This window comes from Falco peregrinus, chromosome 15 (assembly GCF_023634155.1).
Source record: "Falco peregrinus isolate bFalPer1 chromosome 15, bFalPer1.pri, whole genome shotgun sequence".
In the NCBI taxonomy this organism is placed as follows: domain Eukaryota; kingdom Metazoa; phylum Chordata; class Aves; order Falconiformes; family Falconidae; genus Falco; species Falco peregrinus.
The window spans coordinates 4,537,387-4,560,535 of record NC_073735.1 but is presented as its reverse complement, the minus strand read 5'-3'; the positions used below and the strand labels follow the sequence as shown (position 1 = coordinate 4,560,535).

The following is a 23,149-nucleotide window of genomic DNA, read 5'->3' as shown; positions in this document are numbered from 1 at the left end:
ACAAATCCCCACTTGCTGAAAGATGGCATATGTTTCTTGGCGTAAACTCAGGTGTACGTGTATCTATACAACACCCAGAAAATCAGAGCCACCCCATAAATATCTCTCTAAATGCCTTCAGTTCTGCCAGTGAGTCTGTCTCAGGATTCATAATGATTTATTCTATCCGGTTTGGTGTGTTCTTTGGTGCGTAGTGGCAAGGCAACACCCCCAGTGAGCTCATGGAAACCACTCCAACCACCACCGCCAGTGGCAGGATCTGGTTTGATTTTGGTAGCAACAGAGCCTGGGAAAAAAAAAAGAAGCTGCTCTGGTGTTCTGTGCCCCTGCAAAGAGGTAACTGGAAAAATGTTGAGGCACTGTCTCACAGCCCCCAGCGCCGCTGTGGGGAAAAAATGAGGTCACAGGAGGAAAATACAGAGATTTAGATTTAGATTATGCTCTCCAGAGAGTGCGTGTTGTTGAGTGAGGTCTAGCTTCTGTCCTGAGGGTTAACAGAGGGAGCCTCTGCCTCAGTTTCTCTGCACGTAGATCTGAAACCCTACCTAGGTCTCCTTTCTAATGGACTTTACAATCTGTGATGAGCTTTCTGCCTTGTGTGTTCTGAGCCTGCTATCAGCACTGATAAAAATTACTGTTAGCTGTACTAGTACTTTAAAGCAGAGCATCTTAGCTAATTTGGGGACTAGCCAAGGGCTTCATTAACACGATAAATACCATTATACTGTGTTTCTAGATGATTCAAAGTTGGCTCTGAGCAAGGGAGAAGAGTTTTAGGGCTTGCAGCAGAGCAGCAAGAAATGAAACAAAGGCGTCCCAATTGATAGTTCAGCTTTCAGTATAGTTTTATTGAAGAAAGTAACGCAAGACTTGGTTTATTTTGACCATGTCAAGGGCTACTTTGTAGTGCTGCTGCCACAAGCTCAGGTCAGTCCGTTAAGGGACAAAACCTGCTCACAGAGCCAGGGCTGGACCATGCAAATACTGCAGCATCACAGTGGGGTAGGAGGAATAGGAGGAGAATCACTTGGGCTTGGTGTGAGGTCTGTTGACACTTTAAGAGGTTGCAGACAGATTTAAAGGTGACATAAATAGTGTAACTGTGAGGTTTTGCAACAGGCTTCGTAGCTTTGGGAGCTGGAGAAAAAATTCCAATGAAACCGCTGGACTTGGAGCAGTCCTATTCCACAGTCACTTAGGCCAGGAGTGAAATTTGCTTGTAAAGATAAGCTGGAAGCAACAGCCTTCCTGAAGCCTGAGCATGGGCAATTCCCTTTCTGCTCTGTGACTGCTATTACATCACACACTTCGGTGCCCAGTGGTGTCATCGTGCCATCTGCAAAAGGGGCCAAGGTGAAGTTCAGAGTCAACAAACACTTCAGTTTCTCTTCCATGCTACGATGGGATCCTGCTTTTCCAGAGGTCTTACAGGAGATGGGGGAGAGTCCCTGCACAGAGGTGTCTGTGTGTCTTTCTCTCAAAAAGCATGTCTGCCGGGGGAAGAGAGAGGACTAAAGGGACTCACTGGGTTTACCTTATGTGTGCTGGTTCAGCACATTCTTCCCGGTTATAAAAAAACATAAAACTTTCTGGGCAATGCCGTTTTCTCTGGCCCTGGACAGATACTAGAAACTTGCTTTACTTATGTGGGATGGATGCAGAGATCTTTTGCTCAAAGGGACTTTCATGCTGTGAGGTCTTTCACGCTGAGAGGACAAAGTCTCTGGATTCCCTTGAGCAAAACGCTGGCCCAAATCATGCCTCCCTGTTTCTAGTTACACCAGATTTTTCTATTCTGGATCGGGTATCAAGCCCAATATCATGCTGGAAAAGGCATACACTTAAGATCAGAGTGTTGGTGTTTAACAGGATTGGTTACGTCTGTATGTATTTTCAAAAGTAGTTGGATTGTACTGGAAAAGGGACTTTTTAAAACATAGTAATGTCAGGGGCTTGCAAAAGATATCTTGCCCTTTTGATAAGGAAGAAGGAGTTCAGAATATGAACTGGTTTCAAGTTCTTGAAGCACACTTCAAGGTTTGGCGCTTTTTTTTTTTTTTTTTGACAGGATGGACAGGAAAAAAATAGGGGGGTTGCATTTTAAATACTTGTTTGAACGTGGGAACTAATGAGCTGAAAACCCACCAGACAGAATTCCTTTCCTTAGGCAAATGATCCCAACGTGCTAGGAAGTGTACAAATACAGAAACAGGTAATCACAGTGAGCTAACTCTTCCCTGAGCAGAGCCAGGTACTTGGGTACTGCCTAAATAACAAATATAGTAATACAGCAGCGGCTTAATTCCTATGGCCTTAATCACCATTCCATGATGATTGTGCTGGGACTAAACAAGTCTACTCTAAGGTGCTTAATCATTTTCCTGAGATGCACAGCACCAGTGGGGTTCCAGTATTGCACAAAAAGTGCCTGATAGCACAAATCGTCTCCACATTAACAACAAGTTGTCTCCAGAAACCCTAGTTCGGAAAGTCTCTTGCTGTATCTTCTCTGATTGAACACGAGTGCCCTCCTGGATGATCTGCTTTCAGTTCCTGGTGGAGGGCTGAGCTCGCTGCTCTTCAGTGTGAGCAGCACATTGCTGACCGCCCAGCTCCCGGCCCTGCTATTTTCCTCCTCAATTCTGATCCTGGTGTTACACACAAAACAGACGGCTTCAGTCAGTGAATTGCAGGATCGTGTCCCTTAGATTAATTCCCCCGTTCCTTTTGGAAGAAGGCATTTGCAGAAATCCTGGTAACTTGCTGCCATTTGTGAAGTGCAGGTGCTGGGCTCACACACGCAGGCTGCGTCAAGTCTTCTGCCCTCCCAACCTTCCTGAACGTGCCTTTTGCTTTCCACCCTCTACTACGGCCCCGTTTCTCAACCACCAGAGAAACCTTAGGGAGAAGTACTTATCAGCAAGGCTGTCCTACATGGGAAGAGTACTGGGGGCTCCAACAGCTGCTCGGGGTTTGAGTCCCCTTGGCAGATGTTTGCTATTCCAGCCACTTCATTAATTTTGGAAACAAAACCCCTGATTATTCCCGACCAAAGCACGCCCTTTTTGATTGACAGCCAGTGTGTGTTTCATAAGACATAACCCACTGTATTGCTCTGGCCACTTTTTTTTTGTCTTAAATTAATAAAAGAAAGAAAGTTTCTAGAGACACGCCAGGGTATGCTAATCCCACCCGCCAGTTCATCTCCCTGGGCTCTGGTAAGGGCACTGGTGCTCCGAGAGCACGGGCAGAGGTGCCAGCCCCACATCTCTGGATATCCAGCCCTTCGGATGTGAGAAAGAAACGTTTAAAGACAAGCAGAGACTCGTCCTGCGGTCAGTTGCGTGTGGGTTAGGCGAGCTGGCAGTTTTCTTCCTCTCTTGATTTCTGGGCTGGATCTAGTCAGGCTCATGGAAGACTCTTTGATTTCCAGTGCTTGTATTGTGCTCTTGATTTAGGAAACACTCCTCTGCTGCATCTCGTCAGGTTTTGCGAAGCCAGTAAATGCAAAATTAACTTGGAGTGGGGGTAGGAGGGCTGCAGCTACTGCCCAGACACCAAGAAAACACGGGGGAGGAAAATGCCGTACGCTGCTACTTCAGGATTTAAAACAGTAGCTTGCTCAGGACATTGCTTCTGAAATATTCTTTGCGAGAATTATCAGCAAGCACTAATTGCTTAAGTTAATGTTATTGGTAATTATTTTGTTTCCTAAAAAAAAAAAAAAAGTCTGAAAAAGAGGCAAAGATAATGTGCTCCTAAAATGTTTTATGTCTGAACTCAGAAGTGAATATCCATAAAGTCACATTCATAATGAAGTCAGCAAATCTCCTTAAATAACTGCAGTTTGTTTAGGAATTAAAGCAATGGTTTAAGTAATTCAAAAAGAGTTGTATCATCGGGGAAAAAAGTCCTTGAACTCCTTAGTTGTTTTTGTTATTCTAGTTAAATTCCTGCTTGTAAGATTGCTTTAGTTTCTCCAAACAAGAAGAAATAAAACCATTCCCAACCAATTTATTTTAAATGAGAATGCCCTTCCAAGGGTTTAATGAGCAAAACGCTTTGTTTTATCTTTGTTTTAATGTAATCTGCTGTGCTGTGTTTTTTAAAACCGTGTAACGAGTTTTTAAGAAAAAAGTTCAAAGGATATATCAGAAGTATTATGTTTCCTTGCATCTGCCTTCCAGTTTTGACAGTGCATGGACAACACGAGGATCTTTTTTTGATTTTAGGGCTCTCCAAATCAGCAAATATATCTCTGAGGTTAAAGCCAAGTGATACTTGTAATTGAAAAAGAAAGTGCTTTTCCAAAAAAGATTAAAGATAGTTTAGAGATTCTTGGAGGGCTTTAAAAAATATAGATCAACATGATAAAAGCTGCTCAAGTAATTTGTGAGAGTTTGAGTTGGTAGTTGCCTTCTGGAAAAACAGATTGAGTTTGCTTATAGTAAAGTAAGAGTTTGCTGCCATTTGGATCACCAAAGCATGAAAACTATAGGGTGGCTGATCGTGTTTTGCAGATTATACTTAAATCCTTGTACGAAGCCTGCAAATGATTTTTTTGGGGGGGGCGGCACATCTCCGTAACGATCCTCTCTTTACCCGTTTGAAGTTTGCAGCCACAAGTAGTTGTGAGCCGGCTGCGGTTTCTGGAAAACCATGCAGCAACCGGTTAATCAAGAGGACTCCTCCTGAAACGCCTTCCCGTGGAGTGGATAAGGGCTGCGGGTGATTCCCGTGCTAAACCACAGTGACTCCAAACGGGGCGCGGTGCAATTTCTCAGCAAGCTAAAATCCCCATCTGGGAGCCATCCTCCCCGTGCATCGGGGAACCGCCACAGAGAGGCCACGGAGTGGAGAAATAAAGCTCAGGGCTCAGCCAGCCAGGAAAACCAGCTTCGGCAGAGCGGGGGAACCTCGGCACCCCATGCGCTGCCAGTGGGCTCTGTGCGCAAAGAAGGGGCTCAAAGCTCATCTTTGCAAAAACCCAGCTGAGATAAGCCGCGATGTGCCAGTAAATCATCTCAGCCTGGGGACTGAGTAATGCTGCTCCGGTGAAGGCAGCGTTTGCTTCAGCAAGGCACCTATAAATAGTATTATTTTTTCCCTGCTGCTCTCCAGCACTTCGTGACTGGGGAATAGGTTTTATGCCGATGGGAGAAAGCTGTAGGGGTTTGGGAAGCAGCGCTCTCCCACCAGTGGTCTGCGTTTGCAGGATGTGCAGCCGTCTGCATTCACAGGATGTGCACTTTTAATTTTTTAAAGTGATTACAGGGTAGAGGGGGGGAAGAGAGAAGAAAGGAAAGAAAAAAAAAAAAAAAAGCCAGCCCCAATCTGGAACCTTTCCAGTTTTTGCACCAAAAAAAAAAAAAAAAAAAAAAAAAAAAAAAAAGACAGACACACACCCCAGTATCTTAAAATAGCGAGCAGGGAGGGGAGAGGAGCGGGATCCTCCCCGCCCGGCGCAGGGTAACAATGGTGCTCGGCGGGGAGCAGCGGGGCCCTGATTGACAGCCGGGGCGTCCCCAAAAGGACGCGCAGAGATGCTTATCGCCGGGTTTATATAGCGGGGAGCCGGCGCCGCCGCCAGCGCGGCGGGAGCGCAGCGCCAGCGCAGCACCAGCGCAGCACCAGCGCAGCACCAGCGCAGCACCAGCGCAGCGCAGCGGCCAGCGGGGCGGCCGCGGGCAGGCTCGGAGGCGCCGGCCGCCCATGCGCAACCGTCCGCGGGCGGCGCAGCCCCGCGCAGCCCCGCGCAGCCCCGGGGCCGGCGGGCGGCCCCGCCATGCACTGCCAACCGCAGCCGCGGCTCGCCGCGCCCGGCCGGGCCAAGGCAGGCAGGCGGCGCTACAAGACCTTCATGATCGACGAGATCCTCTCCAAGGAGACCTGCGATTACTTCGAGAAACTTTCCCTCTACTCCGCCTGCCCGGCCCTTCTGGTCCGGCCCAAGCCGCTGCACTCCTGCGCCGGTAAGCCTGCTCGCCGCGCCCGGCCCGGGGGCTGCGGGGGGGGCCGGGGTCCCCTTCGCAGTGTCCCCCGGGGCTCCTCCGAAGTCCCCAAGTCCCCGCCGCTACCCCCCGTTTCACACCCCCAGCCCGCCCGAAGGCATCGCGTTGGCTCCCCAGGGAAGGGGGATGCTGTTTGGTCCAGCTGCGGGGCACATCTGGGGGGGCGGCGGTGGGGTTCAGCCGGGATCCCCCTCGGGAAGGATCCCCGGGAGCAGGGATCCCTCGGAGAGCAGCCTGGAGCTGCTGCCGTCCGACCCCGGGGGTTGGATTTATCACTGCCAGCTGTGGGAGTACAAAGAAATTAACAGAAAAATGGAGGAAAGGAGAGAAAAAAAATGCTCGATACACAGTTTTCCTACTTTACATTCGCCTTTCCTTTGGAAGAAGTTAGGCTGTTTTCTAACAGCAAAGATCTGAAAAATATATTTGTCTGATGATTTTGCAGGCACAGACAGCACAAATAAACCTGTGCAGCTAGCTCTGCCCCGTACGGCTACCACTACTTTTAATCCAACGTGAGCAATTTGGTCTTGACGATGGGAATTATTAAATTTCACAAACAGATTGGGCTAATGTGAGCTTTTAAAATCCCATGTTAAAAGGAAAAATATCATTCATACGATGCATTCCAGATTTTAAAAAAAGGGGGGAAAAAATCCCTCTTTCTGGTGAAGCAGGCTTTTTTCCAGATTTCTATTCTTCCCGTACGGCCACATTTCCAATGGTGACACCTCATGCCTTAAGAGAACCAGATGATGAAAGCAAAACTTAAAAATAAATTCTTCATAAAATCATAGTGGTTGAAAAATATTTGCAAAGGGCTAATTCCCAGTGAAATTTTATAAATTCCAAGGTCATAAAATTTATTTTTCCTTTCTTTTTCCTGGGAAAGTTCATTTCATGTTTGTTTTCAGTGGTGTTTAAAAATTGAAGGCCCGTGCTTTGGCTTGGGTTTGTTGGTTTGGTTTTGTATTGCTTGGCTGAATAGAAATGAGAAGGAACTTTTCAGGTCTTTGTAGAGCAGTGCTAGTAGCAAACTTGCTGTTCGGGTAGGCTAAGAGCCCAACAAGTAGAGTACACCCTTGGTCCAAGCGTAAGTCTTCCCCCAACCTCAATATTTATTTTGTAAAAAGTAATTTTTAGCCATCCAGAAGTGATGAGGAGGCCAGATCAGAATTAAGACTCGTGATGATCAGCTTTTGGGAAGAAGTTACTTGCATAGCGTGATCCTCATTCAACGTGTATTTCTACTGATCGATTAGTGCGTGGCATTCCTCGCCTTCTCTAAATAATTGCTGACGTTTTTATACCAGAAGATCTGGTTGTTAATCAAGATATTGCTGACAGGGGTATTTTTTAGAGCTGATCCTTTACTACCGCACAGACGGTGCAGTTCAGCGCTTGGCCGAAATAGGCATGAGCATCCCAAATGGGTTCGATGCGTGGCAGCTCGCAGTTAGCGTAGAGGGTCTGATTCTGCCCGCATCTGAGTATGTGTTGTGACTCCAGAGTCGTCAGGCTGCCAGGGAGAGGAAGGAAATCCCTATCTCTGTACAGAAAGAGGAAGCATTTGGAAAAAAAAAAAAGTCCCTTTAGCACCCAAAAGGAATATTAACCTGAATATTTACCAGCAGCCAGAAGCACGTATGACTAACTCAGCATCGAAACCCCACGGCTTGAATGTCACCTTCAGGCTAAGGGGTCCTTGATGTCTTTGATGGGTGGGGTGCTCCCCGGCAGCTCTTCTGACTCTCATCACCCCCATGGGAAAAAAGAGAAAAATTATTTTAGTACATAGTTCTGCGTCAAGTATAGCAAACACTGTCTTTGCAAGACTAATGTATATTCATTAAATAATCATTAATAATCCTGGAATGATTCAGCAGTGGATTCTGAGTGATGCTAGCAAGGCTCTTGTGGTTACTGTTCAATTAAAGCCTTATTTCTCTTTGTGCCTGGGATCTTTAATGAATTTGCCCTCAAGGTTGTGTTTCTAGCCCAAGCTCTGGCCTGTCCCTGTGTCAGGGTGGATTGTGAAGATCTGCTCCTGGTGGTATAAGCTTGATGGAGTTTCTGTGCTTGAGACCTGAGGTACAGAGAGAGATTCACTTGCGGGATTAAAAGCGTAGAAGAAACTGCTAAAAAAGACCACACTTCCAAATTGTAAGCCTTCTTATAAAACTTAAGGTTTATAGGTATAATTAAAGTCCTATATGTATTAGGTAATGGGAATTTTTTTTTGATTACAAAAGAGAGGAAATTCTGTCATTGCCTAAGAAATGGACACCACCACAAAAAAAAAAAAAGTGAAATAATTTGAAAAATATCCAATACAGATCTGTTTAAAAAAAATGAATCGAAACAAAATGACAGAAAACCAACCAACCAACCTAAAAACCGCTTAGGGACTAAAGACTGCAGAAACACAGCGCGGTGGCATTTAACTCCCAGCTTGTGTTTCCTTAGTCTCTTGAGTTCATCAGGAAGGGAGGGAGCACTTAGTCTGTCTCTTTGCGGTTTAAAAAAAATTAGTCTTAACCTAAATCACAGAAATTTACCTTGCCAGGATAGTTGTAGCTGGGACATGGGAGTGTTTGAAAGAGTAATGAGTAATTAGTTGCTTCAGCTGACATTCTCTTCAGCAGCACGGCTGTTTCTCGAGTCAGGAGTCAAATTTTGTAGGCATTTTCATGGGCTAAAGAGTTAATTTAGGTTCTTTCATCTTGGGTGAAGTCAGAGGAGTCTGATACGCCTTTGTAATTTATTTGGAGCTGAAAGATGTAAGATGTTGTAGTCGCGCAGCGGGTGTATTTAACAACATCCTTTGTTAAGTGATCTGAAAAACATCGGTAACCAAATGGAAAATATTTTTTTCTTTGCCTATGATCAAATGCTAAATATTTAAGCATGTGCAGCTGAACTGGGACAAAACAAATTTCTCAAGTAGAGGAGGGTGAGGGGTGGAAGGAGCTTTTTGGACTTTTCCTGTCCCTCGTGAGGTCCAGTGCTGACATTTTAGTGGTACGGAGCATTCGGGAGGTCTAGCGCAAAGCTCACCGGTCTCACTGGGGAGACTCCTGTTGCGAAGAGCTTGGAACAAGCCCCAGCCAAAATTTTTCTTTGGAAAGAAAACTCCCTGTAAAAAGGATCCATCGTTAGCTTAAAATTTGGTGTATGAACATGTATTGTGGCAATTACTGAGCCAAATAAACAGGGCTGAAATCATACTGAATGTGTAACAAAACACCAGCCCAGGTTCAGAGCCACTGTGATTAAAAAAAATTAAATAGTAAAATAGAAATATCTTCAGATGGTGGTTAATACATCATTGATTTATGACTTTTTGGACTGTAATGACTTCATCAAAACATTATTTATTTTGTTTTGTGATAGTTATGACATAATACAAAAGGCCAATAAAAATATATCTAATTAATTTGTCTAAGTAATGATTACAGTGTTAATGTGTACTGTGCTTGGTTTGTTAAAGTGACTTCTGAAGGTTGCTTTCTGAGTCGCGTCCTATAGGAATCGCTTTTCAGATCGGCTTTATGTAATTTTTCAGTTTTACATTTAAAAATATTTGTAGGCGAGTCTATACCAATTCTGGTTTGTTTCCTGGATTTTTTTAAAATCTTGGTTTAGCAATACCTTCAAAATCCAATCGCCGTATTTGTCGTTCCGGGCATGATAAGGAATCAAAGGATGTTGTCAGTGTACAGTGTTGTGAGGTCAGACTGAAAATGCTTCATATTTACCAAAGTAACTGAAATCGCTTGAAAAATAAAAGCCAGGGTGGTCGTGGCCGGGGGTGGGGGGAGGCTGTGTGCCATCCCTTGCGATAGTGGAATCCGTGACATTGCATATTAATAATCAACAGTATTGGTCTTGCATCTTCTAAACTATCCGCATGAATTGAGATGGCTGGATTAAAAAGAATTGCATTGTCTCTTTGGAGAGAGAGCTTTTAAGAGTCTTTGGTTTATTTTAGCGAAGTTGCTAGTACTTAATATTTATTGTCTGTGCTGTGTCCTATTCCAGGGCTTGTAAAAAAACCCAACAAACAAATAAATAAAAAAAAACCTCCTCAAATTTGGAAGTATCTTAGTGATTTAAATCCCAGTGAACATCAGTGCAATTTATTTCCATTTTACATCAAGGTTTTTTCCTAGTGCGTATCTCAGGTAGGACTGCGCTGCTTTCTCTTATATATATATTTCTCTATAACTAGAAGGACACTTTGCAGGAACGTAGTTTTACAGGCACAAAGATGCCTTATTGCTGTGGCCTTACTTGTTTTCTACTTGGATACAAAAATATTGACACCTCTGTAAGGGGAGTTGTGCTAAAGGCAATTGTGCTGCTCTATGTATATTTAAAAGTGCCACAACTTTTGGAAGTGGGCATAACCTTCATTTCCTCAGCTCGGTTATATCTTCTTGAAAGTTTACTGCTTGCTAGTTTGTGGAACAAATTGCCTTTGAAGAACACTAATAATTATGATTTGTTTCCTTGAAATTCTTATTGGGGGTTTTGGTTTGGCGGTTGGTGGGTTTTTTTGATTGTTTTAGTGATTTTTTGAGGATGAGACTTTGTTCAGTATTTGTGCGGTTGGGGTTTTAACGTAGGCGGGTATCTAGTATAGAATTGTTCAAAATGTGAATTCTTTTTTTCCAGTTCTCTTGTCTGTCTTCTGTTGGTTTATCTTAGGATGAAACTGAGAACTGCTTATCCACAAGTTGTTGGGTTTGGTTTTTTTTGAGCTGTCATTTTCCTGGTGTATTTGGTATTTTCTGGACTGAACTAGGCGATAACCTGCAGTCGCTGGGCCCTGTGGGGAATCCTTGCTTGTGCGATAAAGCGTGAGCTGTGGTATTTCTGGTCCTCACCTCAGTCAGTCTTGTCAGCCTGTTGTAGGAAGCCATGATGGGAAAGTAGATTTATTGCATCTTAAAAGAGCTCATGTTTTATGCGTGACCTCACAACGCGATTCCTTTTGATTCCCTTCGAAAAGGCCTTGATGTAGGCAAGGTTTGGATTTGCTCTGGGATGTTACTTAAAAGTGGGCTGGAAGCTGTTTCTTTTGCTCAGATGCTTGCTGAACCTTTTTCCTTTAAATTGAAGGGATCCTGTTACAGAGGTCCTGGGGGAAAGCGGGGCACTGTGGGAAAAGAAAGCGGAATCCATGTCGCGTCCATCCCAGCGCGGGGAAAAATGAGATGCCATCCATTCAAAGCACATTATCTGAAACGTAACAGCTGGATTAATCCCATTAAATAAAGCTAATACAAAGTTGGGGGTGTACCTTCTAGCAGGCTAACTGGAACCTGAGGGCACCCAGCCTTCCGTCACCCCTGGATGAATTGCAGATGTGAGGGTTTCTGCGGCATCCCCATCCTTATTACAAGGTGCTGGGAAGAGTTTTGGTGTTGTGGTGTATGAAGTGGGTGCTCCGGAGTCCTAGATGTCTTAAACGGGTGCCTGCAATGGCAGGAGCTGGGACTCGATGACTCACAAGGTCTGTTGAAGACCTGTGTCCCAAAATGTATCTGTTGAGGGAAGCGGGCCAAAATTAATATGCTTGTTTATACGGCAGCAGGGAGCGATAGGTGCCAACTTAAATTGCCAGGCTGAAAGTGTCTCTGTGTGGAAATCTACATTGCTGCAATGCTGTTGGGGATTTTTTTTTTTTTCTGATTGTTTGTGCAAACATATGAAGAAAAAAAGAACTTTTGAAAACCGCCTACGTTTATTGAGTTTAGCTTACAAAGATAAGTATAATTGCATAGTTTTAATAGCAAAAAGTAATGTCAAAATGACAAAGGAAATCTATTAATCCTGAAAAATACAAAGTGTTGCTTCTGTAGATGTTTCTGCTCCAGTATTAGGAAAGCTGTTGAGTATTCCTAATAAATTTGAGATAATTCAGAGATTATGTTACTGCATACAGATCCTAAAAGATGCAGTCACATTTACGCTGCTGTCTCGAAGTGCTCGTCTGAAGACCTAGAAAAGTCAGAATTTGCTGGCGGGACTCTCTCCCCGCTCCTATAGTGTGATTTATTCAGCTGCAACCTTAGGAAGGTCTGAGTTTTCTCGAAACGCTCAGCCAAATAACTCCCTGTCCATTTTAGCCCTACAAGAAAATTACTTTCTGGAGCAATCACGCTGAAGATCAGTTTATCAGCTGAGGTTAACTGAGCAAACGCTGTAGCTTTGAATGTGGATTCATCTGTAACTGCTGAATTCAGGGCACAAAATTTCATTTTAAAGAGCTTGGTGTTTTTCAGGATGTCCACCTTAGTTTTTACATGTTTTGATGTCTTTAGCAGCAAACAGTTCAGAAATGCCAAAAAGTGGCATATGGGGGATAATAATGGGCTGGGTAATAATAGCTATATACTCGGAGAAGTGTCTGTAAATTTTCTCAATCAGATTATATCCAGTATCAAAGGTGGTATTTCAGAAGCAAAGGCAGATCAGAATCTGGCCTTGGTTAGGATGATCAGAGAGATCTGGTTCTAAAGAAGTTTCAATGCTAGATACTAAAAAATTTGGAATCAAGACTGAATTTTGCGGTCTATATCTCAGTACAGTTAGTAGTGAGTAAAAGAAATTAATGAAAGGCAAAACTACGTGGAGCAAAACAGAAAATCACACCCCAGCAATTGCCATAGAACATACTGTGGAAAGTAATCGGCGTTGTGGTTGTGGTTAAGCACGAATAAGCACTGTGGAGGAATGCTATAATAGGAGGTATTAATGAATGTGGGATTCCACTTGGAAAATTGACACCTACACCTTATTTTCTAAAGCCTCACGGCTTGCACTGAAGCACAGTTTAAATCCCTCCGTGCTGATGTAGGTTTAAACGCTGTAGGTTTGTAAAATTGTCCTCAACGTGGACACTGCTGGTGGAGCCCAACTGCGCGATGCAGACCTGGTGCCGCAGCTCTCAAGTTGTTGCAATGGTTATTTTTATGACTTCTATTCAACTTGCTGCCGTGAAATGCAGGAAAAGACAGATTTGTCTGGTAGAATAAAAGTCCTCCAGCATTGCTGCTTTCAGTACCAGCTGGGGAAGTTGGGGAAAAAAAGAAGTAAGGCCATTTTGAGCCAGCATGTTGTGTGAAACTCCTGCTCGGCTCACCGGGCTATGGGGAACAGAGCAGTAGCTACAGACACTTTTTGTTTTTATTCTGTTTACCTGTGTTGAGCATTATATTTGTTTTCCAGTGAAGCAGCATGCTGGACATTTAGCTGTACCATAACCTTGGCGGTGCGTTGATGGGAGTGTTGATCCACCTTCAGAAAGGGGTCAGTGCCGGTAGGAGTGTTGGAAGCAGGTTTGGATGATTGAACGAAATCTCCAGCTTTCTGACTTGCAGTTGCTTCCATGCTCTCAGTGCAAGCCTGTGAGGAAGCAGATTTGCACGCAACTGCACGTGAGAGATGGCAGAGCTGGTCATCTGGAACTGATCTTCACATCAGGAACCGATCTCTGTAGATGCCTTGCTCCATACACTCACTAGAGTTGTTTCTTAATTAACCGGTGGCATTTACTGGGTTACATTTACTCCACTCTTGCTCACTGTTGCTCAGTTGGTCTTAATTGCTTGAGTCTGACGATCAATTCCTTACGCTTATTCCCTTGATACCTTGTCCAGTTAGAGAGGACTGTGCAGCCCTGCTTGGAGGAACTGGAAACTTGGGCTCTGCGTTTGCAGACGGTGTACAGAATTTCATCACATCAAAGTGAAAATGCTCGGAACCGTCAGAAAAATGGATGTTTTGGTTTGTTGGTAGACAGAAGAAATAACAATCACCTGTCCTTTTCAGTTCAGGGTGAAGTAAAATATTTTGGATTTATCTTGGCAAGTTAAAAGTTTAGAAAAGTGCGTGTGCGAGGAAAATCAGATCAGAGAAAATACTTGACCTGGAATAAAATATTGAAAACATATCTTCTGAAGGCTGAAACAAAACTTTCTAACACTTTCCCTTTTATGAGGCATTTGGCAGAGCAACGAAGTTACTTTCTGTATCGCAAAATATTCTCTTTTTTTCTTTTTCTTTTTTGATGAAAGGAAGTTACAACCAAACGTTTTCAGTCAGTTCTGTTGCTGCAGCTGGAGTGCAGAAGCCAGAACACGTTAACACGAGCTTCACATGCTAGCAAATACTGGTTCCTTGGAAAACTTAGGACCCGGTTTGTGATCTCAGCTGTATTTGTGTAAGTCAGGACAAAGTCTGTAACAGAACAAGATAATGGGAGCTGAGGAGTAGATGCCCTGTGGAGAGCGGAGCACAGCATTGCGTCACTCGGACGAGACAGACCAAGTTATGCCTCCTGCTGATGGGCACGACGCGTCCGCTCACACTGACTTACAGAGGAAGGCATCCCCTCTTTGCATTGCTTGCATTTCTTGCCATGGTGTGTCTGATCGCTCCCACCATGGATTGCATGGGTGAGACGAATGTGAGAGGTTTCAGAGCAGCTTAGCAGCAATAAATCGTGAGGTCATACTAATATATTACCGTCCAGGGAAACATTGGGGATGGATTTCTCCCTCCCAAGTTACCTATTATTCCTTGTGTTCCTAGCTCTCTGGGACAATCTAGCTGAGAGGCTTCTAGCCCTTGTTGAGTGATGCGAAATTCCCAAAGCTACCCTTCAATGCCATTGTAAAAAATATAGAGAGATTTGGTGTTAGGACCTGGCTAACACAGTAAATATTTAATATTTACCCATTTTCCTTTCATACGACTTAAAGTTTTGACTAATTCTTGGCATCTTCTCCCTCGTTTCTCTTGGCCAGAACGCAGCTCAGAACACACCAAGTGAACAGTTGGAGATATTGTGGTCAGGTGTGCAGGTGCTCAGTGCTGAGAGCAGTTTAAGTAACTGAAGGGAAGGATGAAGAACAGCCTTTCCCCAAAAAATCCTCCATCTTCCCATATGTGGACCCCTGCACTGGTGCTCAATCTCTCCCAACTGCAGTTAGCATGTCCTGGTGTTGCAAATGAAGTTATATCCTTGCTGCTTCTCGTGTGTCCTCTGAACGTATCCTGGTACCCAGAGGGGGCTGGGTGATGCTGGCAGAACATGTGCCATGAGGATGCGAAAGGTGTGACTCTGCTCTTGGCTACCTGATGAGACTTAATGAGGGTGTTAGTGTTCTTGGGGTCAGTATCCATTAGTGGTCTGTGTAAATCTCTCTGAAGTGTGCTCTCTCTGAAGTGTGCTGCATGGCAAGGCAGTCCAGCATCTCTTCCTTATAAAGAAAATAAAACCCGCACACCACACCCACACCCCCCCCCAATTAATTCCTTTTTTGACTGGTCTGTACATACCTCTTCATAGTTGGCATTTTTGTAGATCAAATATATATTATTATTTCAGTAAGAAGAAAATAATTTCAGTAAAAATAACAAGGCATTTTCTAGAAGAATATTCTGGCATACATGGTGAGTGGGAAAATATAGTCTTTTTCCCTGTACAGGATTTTTATAAAACTATGGTTTTGGCAGTACTTATTTCCAGAATATTTGAGCTCTATCTAAAACACAAAACCTGAAAGAACGCTACCCTTAACAGCTCCCGGACAAAATCTCTGCTTTGTTTTTTCATTTTTCAATTTAAAAATCACAGTTTGGTGGTTGTTGGTGTTTTGTTTTTTTTTTAAGGAAGGAGAAAAACAGTTTTCAAGAACTTCCTATATAACAAAAATAAAATTCCCTTTGAAAATGTGATGACAGAAAATTTGCAAATACATATGCTCTTTTTTTCTGTGAGATTCAGAGCAACAACCTTACAGTGACCTTAAAATGTGTTTGGATGTCTGAATTCAGGTCTTATCTTGTAAATTCTTTAACATGTCAGTGGGTTTTATTCATGTAGTTAGTTGGCTGACTTCAACAGGACTACTCATGCAAAGGATTTCAACTGGAAACTCTCGTATTTGCCCTGTAACTCTGATAATCTTGCTACTCATTTTGTGGATTTCCTTCAAAATAAGGGAGTTTTCAATGTAGTCATCAAGTCATCTTTAAACGCTTGGCTCACCATTTGACTTTGGGTATTTCTCCTAATGATTATCTTGCAAGTTACGGGATAGTTAATGGCTACTTTTCCTGCTGAAACAAATTCTTTTTTAACTGGGATTTCACTTTACAGTAGTTGGATTTCATCGATGGTTTAATAGACATCTTCAGATCTAATGTTGAAGCAAGAACAAGTCCCTGTAGCTTCCAGTGGGGGGGGACCTATTGCCACACCTGGTGTACAACTGCCTACATTTACACATTAAAAACCAAAACGCTGTTGTGTAAGCACAGAAGCGTTGAAACCTTAATAGGAGCATCTCCTTTTCTTTTACAAGACACAGAACCGTGTGTGATGTGTTTGTGGTTACTTAAATAGGGTATTATATGACAGACTAACCATTCATCTGAAGCAAAATTAGCAGCAGTGGTACTTTCTTATGGGAAATATCTGCTTGCACATCGTCCGTGTCACGTACGTGTAATTGCATCACCTTATACGTCTTTAGGAAGACGTGGTGCTGCGGCTTGTGTTTACTCACGCGGCTCAAAGAAAAATATGAAAAGTCCCCCTGAAATAGAAACAAGTAACGTAATCGTTGATACAATATAATGGTAAGAAGTCTGAAGCAAATGGGGGTTTTTTGGCCACACAACATTTGCGTGAGTTTGTGAATGCATTTTGCTTCACCCTTCTGTCTGTTTTGTTCGAAACCTCCTCTTGACAGCTTTGCTAACAGTTCATTTTGTTCCTGTGGTGACTAAATGGTGGAGGAGCTGATATTTGGAGGTTTCTGTATCAGCAGAGGACGGCACTAGGCAGTTTGGATATCTGCCATCTGCTCTTCGTTGTGCTCTTTTGCTTTTCTTACCCAGATTTGTTGTAGGTTGCTGAATAGCAGTTGAATTCTCTGCTGAGGGATAGGAAGCCACTCCAGAAGTTAGAAGGGTCGGTTTCACCTTGTTGGACTAAATTACAGAGCAATCATGAATGATGGGAAGGAGTCTGATGAAGTGGGTGAGGAACAATTGATGGATTATTTTAGTTAAAATTACTTAGAGCCCAATCCAACTCCCACTGAAGTCAATTAAATCGTAGTTGGATCAGGGCCAAAATGAGTCAAATCCAATTATGCCTTAACTGTAAACATATTAAAGCGCGTTATTATAAGGCAGTTTAGCACTTAAATGACATTTAAAACAAAAGCATTCATGAAATCCCAGACTGACCGTGTTCTGTTTGCACGGTTCTACTGAAACCCTTTTCCTTGCGGACAGGGACCTCCGAGGCTGGTGCCTGACCCCTTTAGCGCCTGTCTGTTGTGAAGAGATGTCCCAGCCATTGATACTGCAGATGTATTTCTATCTATCAGAGACTCCTGGCTAGAGATGGCCTGAGAAGGGGCAGCAAAGATGACTGAAAAGGGATTGTAGAAATCCTGGTGGTGTTTCATCTAATTGTCAGGATGTAGAGAGCTTGCTTGTGTAAGTATCAGCTCATAAACTTTTGCATGAGCTAATCTCAAAACTGTGAGCGTTATGGATATTCATCTTTTGTCTCAGCTGAACGAAGTACAGCATCCAAAATATTATTTAAAAAGAAAGAACCTACGTGATGAAAAGATGGATTTATAAATACGTTCAAGTTTAACAACATATGGTGGTGTTTTCAGAAAATCAGGGAGATGATCTTTTCAGTTGTGATTCATGAGCCTGCTTTAAGGCAATTTATGTATTCTTTTATAAATTCAGGATTGATCGTCTTTGTTCTGTCCTCAGAATTTCTTCTCACCATCCATTTTCCAGCAGGACAAAGGCATCTCCTGCTCTTTGGACCACTTCAAATTTGGCAGTCTAGGGTTTCCTGGCTAGCGTTTGCCTGACGGGGTATGCTGTCTCAGGAGGCTTTATTACTGCATCCTAAGTGCCATCCCTAAAGATCTGTCAAAATTTGGGGACGTGGCAAGCTGCGTATACAACAGGGAATAGCTATTGACCGGGGTCACTCCTGTCTCTCTGAGCAAACTAGATTTGTCCCCACAGACAGACAATCTCCCAGACTGATCCCGGACGATCAATGCCAAGCGCCAGGACCGCGGCAGGGTTTGAAATGGGTCTGATTTGCTTACTGTCTGCGTAAGCAGCTGCGTTTCAAACGAAAGATGGGGCCTGATCCTTGTTGTAACGAAGGACACGGCATCGTGGTGGCTCTGTGAAAGGTCTTTGTGGCGGATGGAGGTGTTGGATGTTTGCAGAGCAGTGAGAGGACAGAAAACGGGCCATGGGTGGAGATGAGAAAGATCAATTTGATGGCACACACAGCTAGCATGGGAGTGCTGGGGTGTCTTCAGAGCTGTTTAGCTGGCTAAATGGGCTTCATCTTTAGTCTGTCAAACTCAGTTTGGCAAATTATTTCCTATTCTTTTGTGCTGTCACAGTGTTCATGGTGATTTTTCCTTTTTTTGTGTCCTTCTCTGTTTTCCATGTTTCTATTAAAAGCAGGATCAATTAATAGCTTCCACTAACGCTTTCTAAAGAGCTTGCAACTATGAAATTTGAAATGTCTGTCTTTCAGAGAAGGGTAGAAGTGATACTTATCCAGCAGTGTTACCCAGGAAAAAGGGATACAACCATGATAAACATAGATATAGGGCTTGTATGGCATGTACTCAGAGGAAATAATACTGCCTGTTTTCTTCCCCGTCACTAAACAAAGATGCTGCCATGAAGGCAATAGAGGCAACTTGATAGCTATAGTTGATTCTCTGTGGCTTTAATATGTTTGAAAAAAACGATTTCTGTGATCCGTGCCTCATGTTACAACTTGTAAAAATGCATTAAAATCGGTTGACAGCTATTTAAAAATGGAGCGTTACTATTACCTGTTCACAGATACCGAGTGCTTAGTGCAGCCTAGGCGTGATTTGTTTGACTCGCATTAACTCACCAGCGACGTTAACTTTGGTATTACCTTTCAAGAAGCAGAACCGATGATAATGTTTTTACCTGCTGATTGTGTTTATCTCCAAGTGATGCCTGCAACATAAAAACGGTACTTTCCCGTAGTAAATTACAGGATAGAAAATCCTTTTGGATGGTGGAATATATCATTCATCACGGTGTCTTGATGGCAACTTTGGTTGAAGAAAAACATTTCCTTTAGGGGAAATATCTTGGGAAAACTCCTGATATTTCTTAGGAAGCAGAGCTGGTGCTGAGTTTCTGAGTACCTCTGCAATGTTTTGAACTTCTTGCTGATGATTTGCCAGGGCACAGCCAGCTTTACCCTGAAACCAGTCATGCCTACAAGGCATTCACTGAGTATTTTTTACAAATGAAGAAAGTTACAATGGAATAGCTGCTGCTGCCTATTGCTGCTTTGTCAATTAACCTAAAAATCCATCAAGAAGAAACTGGAGTGTTTGTTTCCAGTTCCTGGCACGTAGCTTTAGCGTGGCTTAGAATGTGCTGGACTCTTTTCTTGTCTTTTCAAAATATTTGTTTTCCGCAAAGCCAATCATGGGTCATTTGCCTCCAGTAATTGATACCGACACTGGAAATGTTTGTCCAGTTGATGACAAAGTTAATTTTAAGTGTTTGAGAAGTTATTGCCTCTGGTTAAACGGGGACCAGTTTACCCATTGTGAGAAGATTTGAATACATAGCTCATCTAGTTTCTCTCCACAAGAATTTTCTTCATTCAGATGTGTCACTCTTTACAACAATCAGTAAATAGTGAGGCTTGTGTATTTTAAATTCTAATTTAATTGTTCGCATGCTGCAGATTATGTCCAAATACTGCTTTTCTCTGTACCTCTTGATTTCTCCCCATCCCCACTTCTTATTTACTCCATGAAGTCAATAGAAGTTTTGGGTGTGTAGAAAAAGAAAAGGAATTGCATCAGACTGCAAATATACGAATGTTTTCTGCTGAGCATTCATTTAGCCGGCAGCCTGGGACATGCCGCTGTTGGGAACAGGGACAACCGAACGGAGTTTGTGATTTTGCAGAGCCCGTGGAATAGCTGAGGACTTTGCAGTGGATGTGTGGTGGTTTGGTCGTCGTTACTTGGCGTTGTCCTTGACCACTACGTGATGTGGAGCTGCTCGCTGCATGCCTCATCTTTCCCATTATTTAAAGGAAAAGAGCAGTTCGCTACAGACTCGTGTAAAGGAGTGTCAAATCCTTTGCTAAGAAGAGAAGCCCAAAGTCATATGGGTGGTGGGGATTGCGTATGTTTAACTGTGCTTTTCGTAAGGATTGATTAAGTACAAATAAAATCCTTATTTTTTTCCCCACCAGAGCAAAGTCTGTAGAAGGAAAGGGACTTCCCCACAAATCACATTAAGATAGGTGTTAAGGCAAAGCTGCATTTATTACTTTGTAGGGGTTTCAATTCATTTGTTAGCAATTTTTATCCATCCTTTGACACTTTACTGGACTTTTTTCATTCTGTCGATGCCCTGCTGGGTTTCTCAATTTGCTCTTTCGCTGTCTTCCTTCCCTTTTCTCCCCTTGAGCTCTTTCTGGCGATCTCCCCTCAGCACAAACTGCAGCTGATAATGTTTGAGTTCAAGTCGAACTTTCGAACCCATGACGTCAGGTTGGTTTGGAATTAGGGAAAACCAGTTTGCCCATCCCTCGTTGTAAAAGGGTTAATCCTCTAAACTATTGAGAGACAAGGGCAGGGAATTATGAAAGCAGACCCTGTTTTATAAGCATTTGTATTGCCAGCGCTTGAATACCCGTAATAAGTAGGTTGCTTCTGTGATTAATGACTGTGTTTTACATGCTGACGATGGATGATGTGTCTTATTGTAGAAGCCATTTACTTTTATTTGGTCTCCTCACCCAAGCAGTACTGGAAATGAGTTGTTAATGTCTTGGTGGGAGTATGTTTTCTTCTCAACAATTTAATGAAAGGTGATCCACAAAGAGGAGAAAATAATTAAAATTATGCCCTTTTTTGCATCTCTGTAATGTGTGCAAAGACAGCTCATGTGGATTATTTTTTATAATACAGGATTTTTCTTTTTCAATAAAGAGATTCTTGCGTTGTTCCCCCCGAGTTGGAAGGGAGTAGGAATGTGTCGTCAGTCTGAATTTGGAAAAGGCAAACTATTCAAATGTCTTAAACGCAGCCTGTCTTTGTTTTATTAACTTATTTTTAATAAAGGACTAAAATAATTTGAAATCTTTAGTTATTTTGAGCCAATTCTTGTATCGGGCTATATGTTTCTGATTTTGCTGTAGTTTCAGTTGCACTTCTTTCCCCCCCTACGTCATGTTGCACGTGTAAAGGAGGTGGCGAAGGAGTATGTGTGGTGGTGTGAATACACGGGCCAGGCACAGAAGTAATCTTTTTATTAAACCTATATGCATTCCATGTTGCATCCATCTAACTTCAAGATTTTCATTTCTGTATAATGGCTTAATAAAGGAATGAGTAAAAAGACTGAAAAAAGCACTCATGAATTAATTGGAGAAAATCTGTTTTAAGACGGCAAGATTGGTTGCGGCGCCCAAGCAAGTCTTTCTAAAGCTCTACATAAAGTGAAAGACCTTGGATCTGGCTTCCCAGCAGATCTCGAATGGAAACAGACAGCTCTGGGCATTTTGTTGATACTTGGAGAGAGAGAAAGATGAGTAGGATTTTAAAACAATAATTAGAATTGAAATGGTTTTTCATATTGGGTTCACCAAACGTAACTTAAAGGCTCATTTAGCACTCAGAATTTCAAAGATCCCTCGTAACTATTGTGCATTGATGAGCAAAGCAAACCAATTCAGCTTGATGGGTGAGTAGTGTTGGTTGCTTTTCATATATATATATGAATAATATTTCATATATATATATTTCATATAGCAGTTAAATGCCAATAATTGCCCAGCTTCTCTGGACAGGTTATCTAACAATTCCAGGTGGGATATGGCCCTCATTTCAAGGCTTAATGAAGACACCGGCAATGTAAAGAATCTGTCACGTTTGTGGGGAGAGCATGGAAATGCCAAATCAAAGATGAGTTTCATCCCAGCAGTGCCACATAAAAGAGTCTGGTAATGATGGTGTTTGGGAAATATAAAAAATATTATCTGCAGACTTACTTAGATCACCATCGTGTGAAAATTGGCAGCCAAGGCTGATCTTTGGCAGAATATCTTTCCTGGTTTAAAAAGAACTTTTTGTCTAAAAAAAAAAAAAAAAAAAAAAAAAAAAGAGAGAGAGAAAAAAAGGTTGAAAAAGTTATTTTGGCTTGAAAAAACCACGCGCTGCATATGTGCCTTTTATTGGCCGAGTTCCCGTGGAAACATCGCTGGTTGCACAATAACAGGATACATACATTGCTTCAATATTAGCATATATATTAATGGCACATCAAGGAATTTCATAATCGTGTGACACAAGAGTTCTCCATGCAGTGCTCATGCAGTCTATTAATGGGAAATGTCTTCAGCAGGCTGTGAGATAACACCTCTGCCTCCCCTTGTGGCTTCCGATCGAGTCCTTCCAACATGCAACAACCCTGCGTGGTAGGTATCGTCACCCCCATTTTCCATGTGGGGGAAGCAGAAGTCCAGTGAGTGCCAGGGACTTGGCTGAGGTTGCACATTAAGGCAGCAGCAGGGTTGGAAACACGATGCCTCATGTCCTCTTTCGCCCAAAATCTACCTCTCGATGAACCAAACTTTGTTCATTTGGTCCTTTATGGGGCAAGTGAGAGTAAAGGAGACAATATTCCCGTCAGCCTGGAGTTGTTGCTCGTGCTAGCAGGAGCTGTGCACCCACACAGGTGTGGAGGGGAGAAGGGGCTGCCTTGGCTTTTGTGTATCAACTTTGATGCTTGGTATTTAAATGACATTATCGAGTCACAGGTGTACCTGTGGAACACAGCGATGCTGCATTCCTCGGTGCCGTAGGAGAATGGGAGGTAAATAGATGTGCTGATGGAAACCAGAGATGGGTGATAACCAAAGCTTTGACTCAAAGTCCTCCAAACCGTGGGGCGAGGGAGGGTCTCCCATTTGGATCCCTGAATCAGAGCGTTTCTAGGGATGTATGTGTAGTTCTAGGTCGGAGCTGTCGGAAACAGGTGTC

The 23,149-nt window shown here is 43.0% G+C and overlaps 1 protein-coding gene across 1 annotated transcript in view; it reads left to right on the top strand.

Annotated features, from left to right (window-relative positions):
- Positions 1–5,469: 5,469 nt before the first annotated feature.
- The window catches only part of BARX2 (BARX homeobox 2), a 35,228-nt gene continuing 17,548 nt past the window's right edge, over positions 5,470–23,149 (top strand). The window contains exon 1 of the mRNA XM_005237155.3: positions 5,470–5,972. Coding sequence (XP_005237212.3) covers positions 5,786–5,972 — 187 coding nt within the window. The 5' untranslated portion in view covers positions 5,470–5,785. The remainder of the gene's footprint in view (positions 5,973–23,149) is intronic.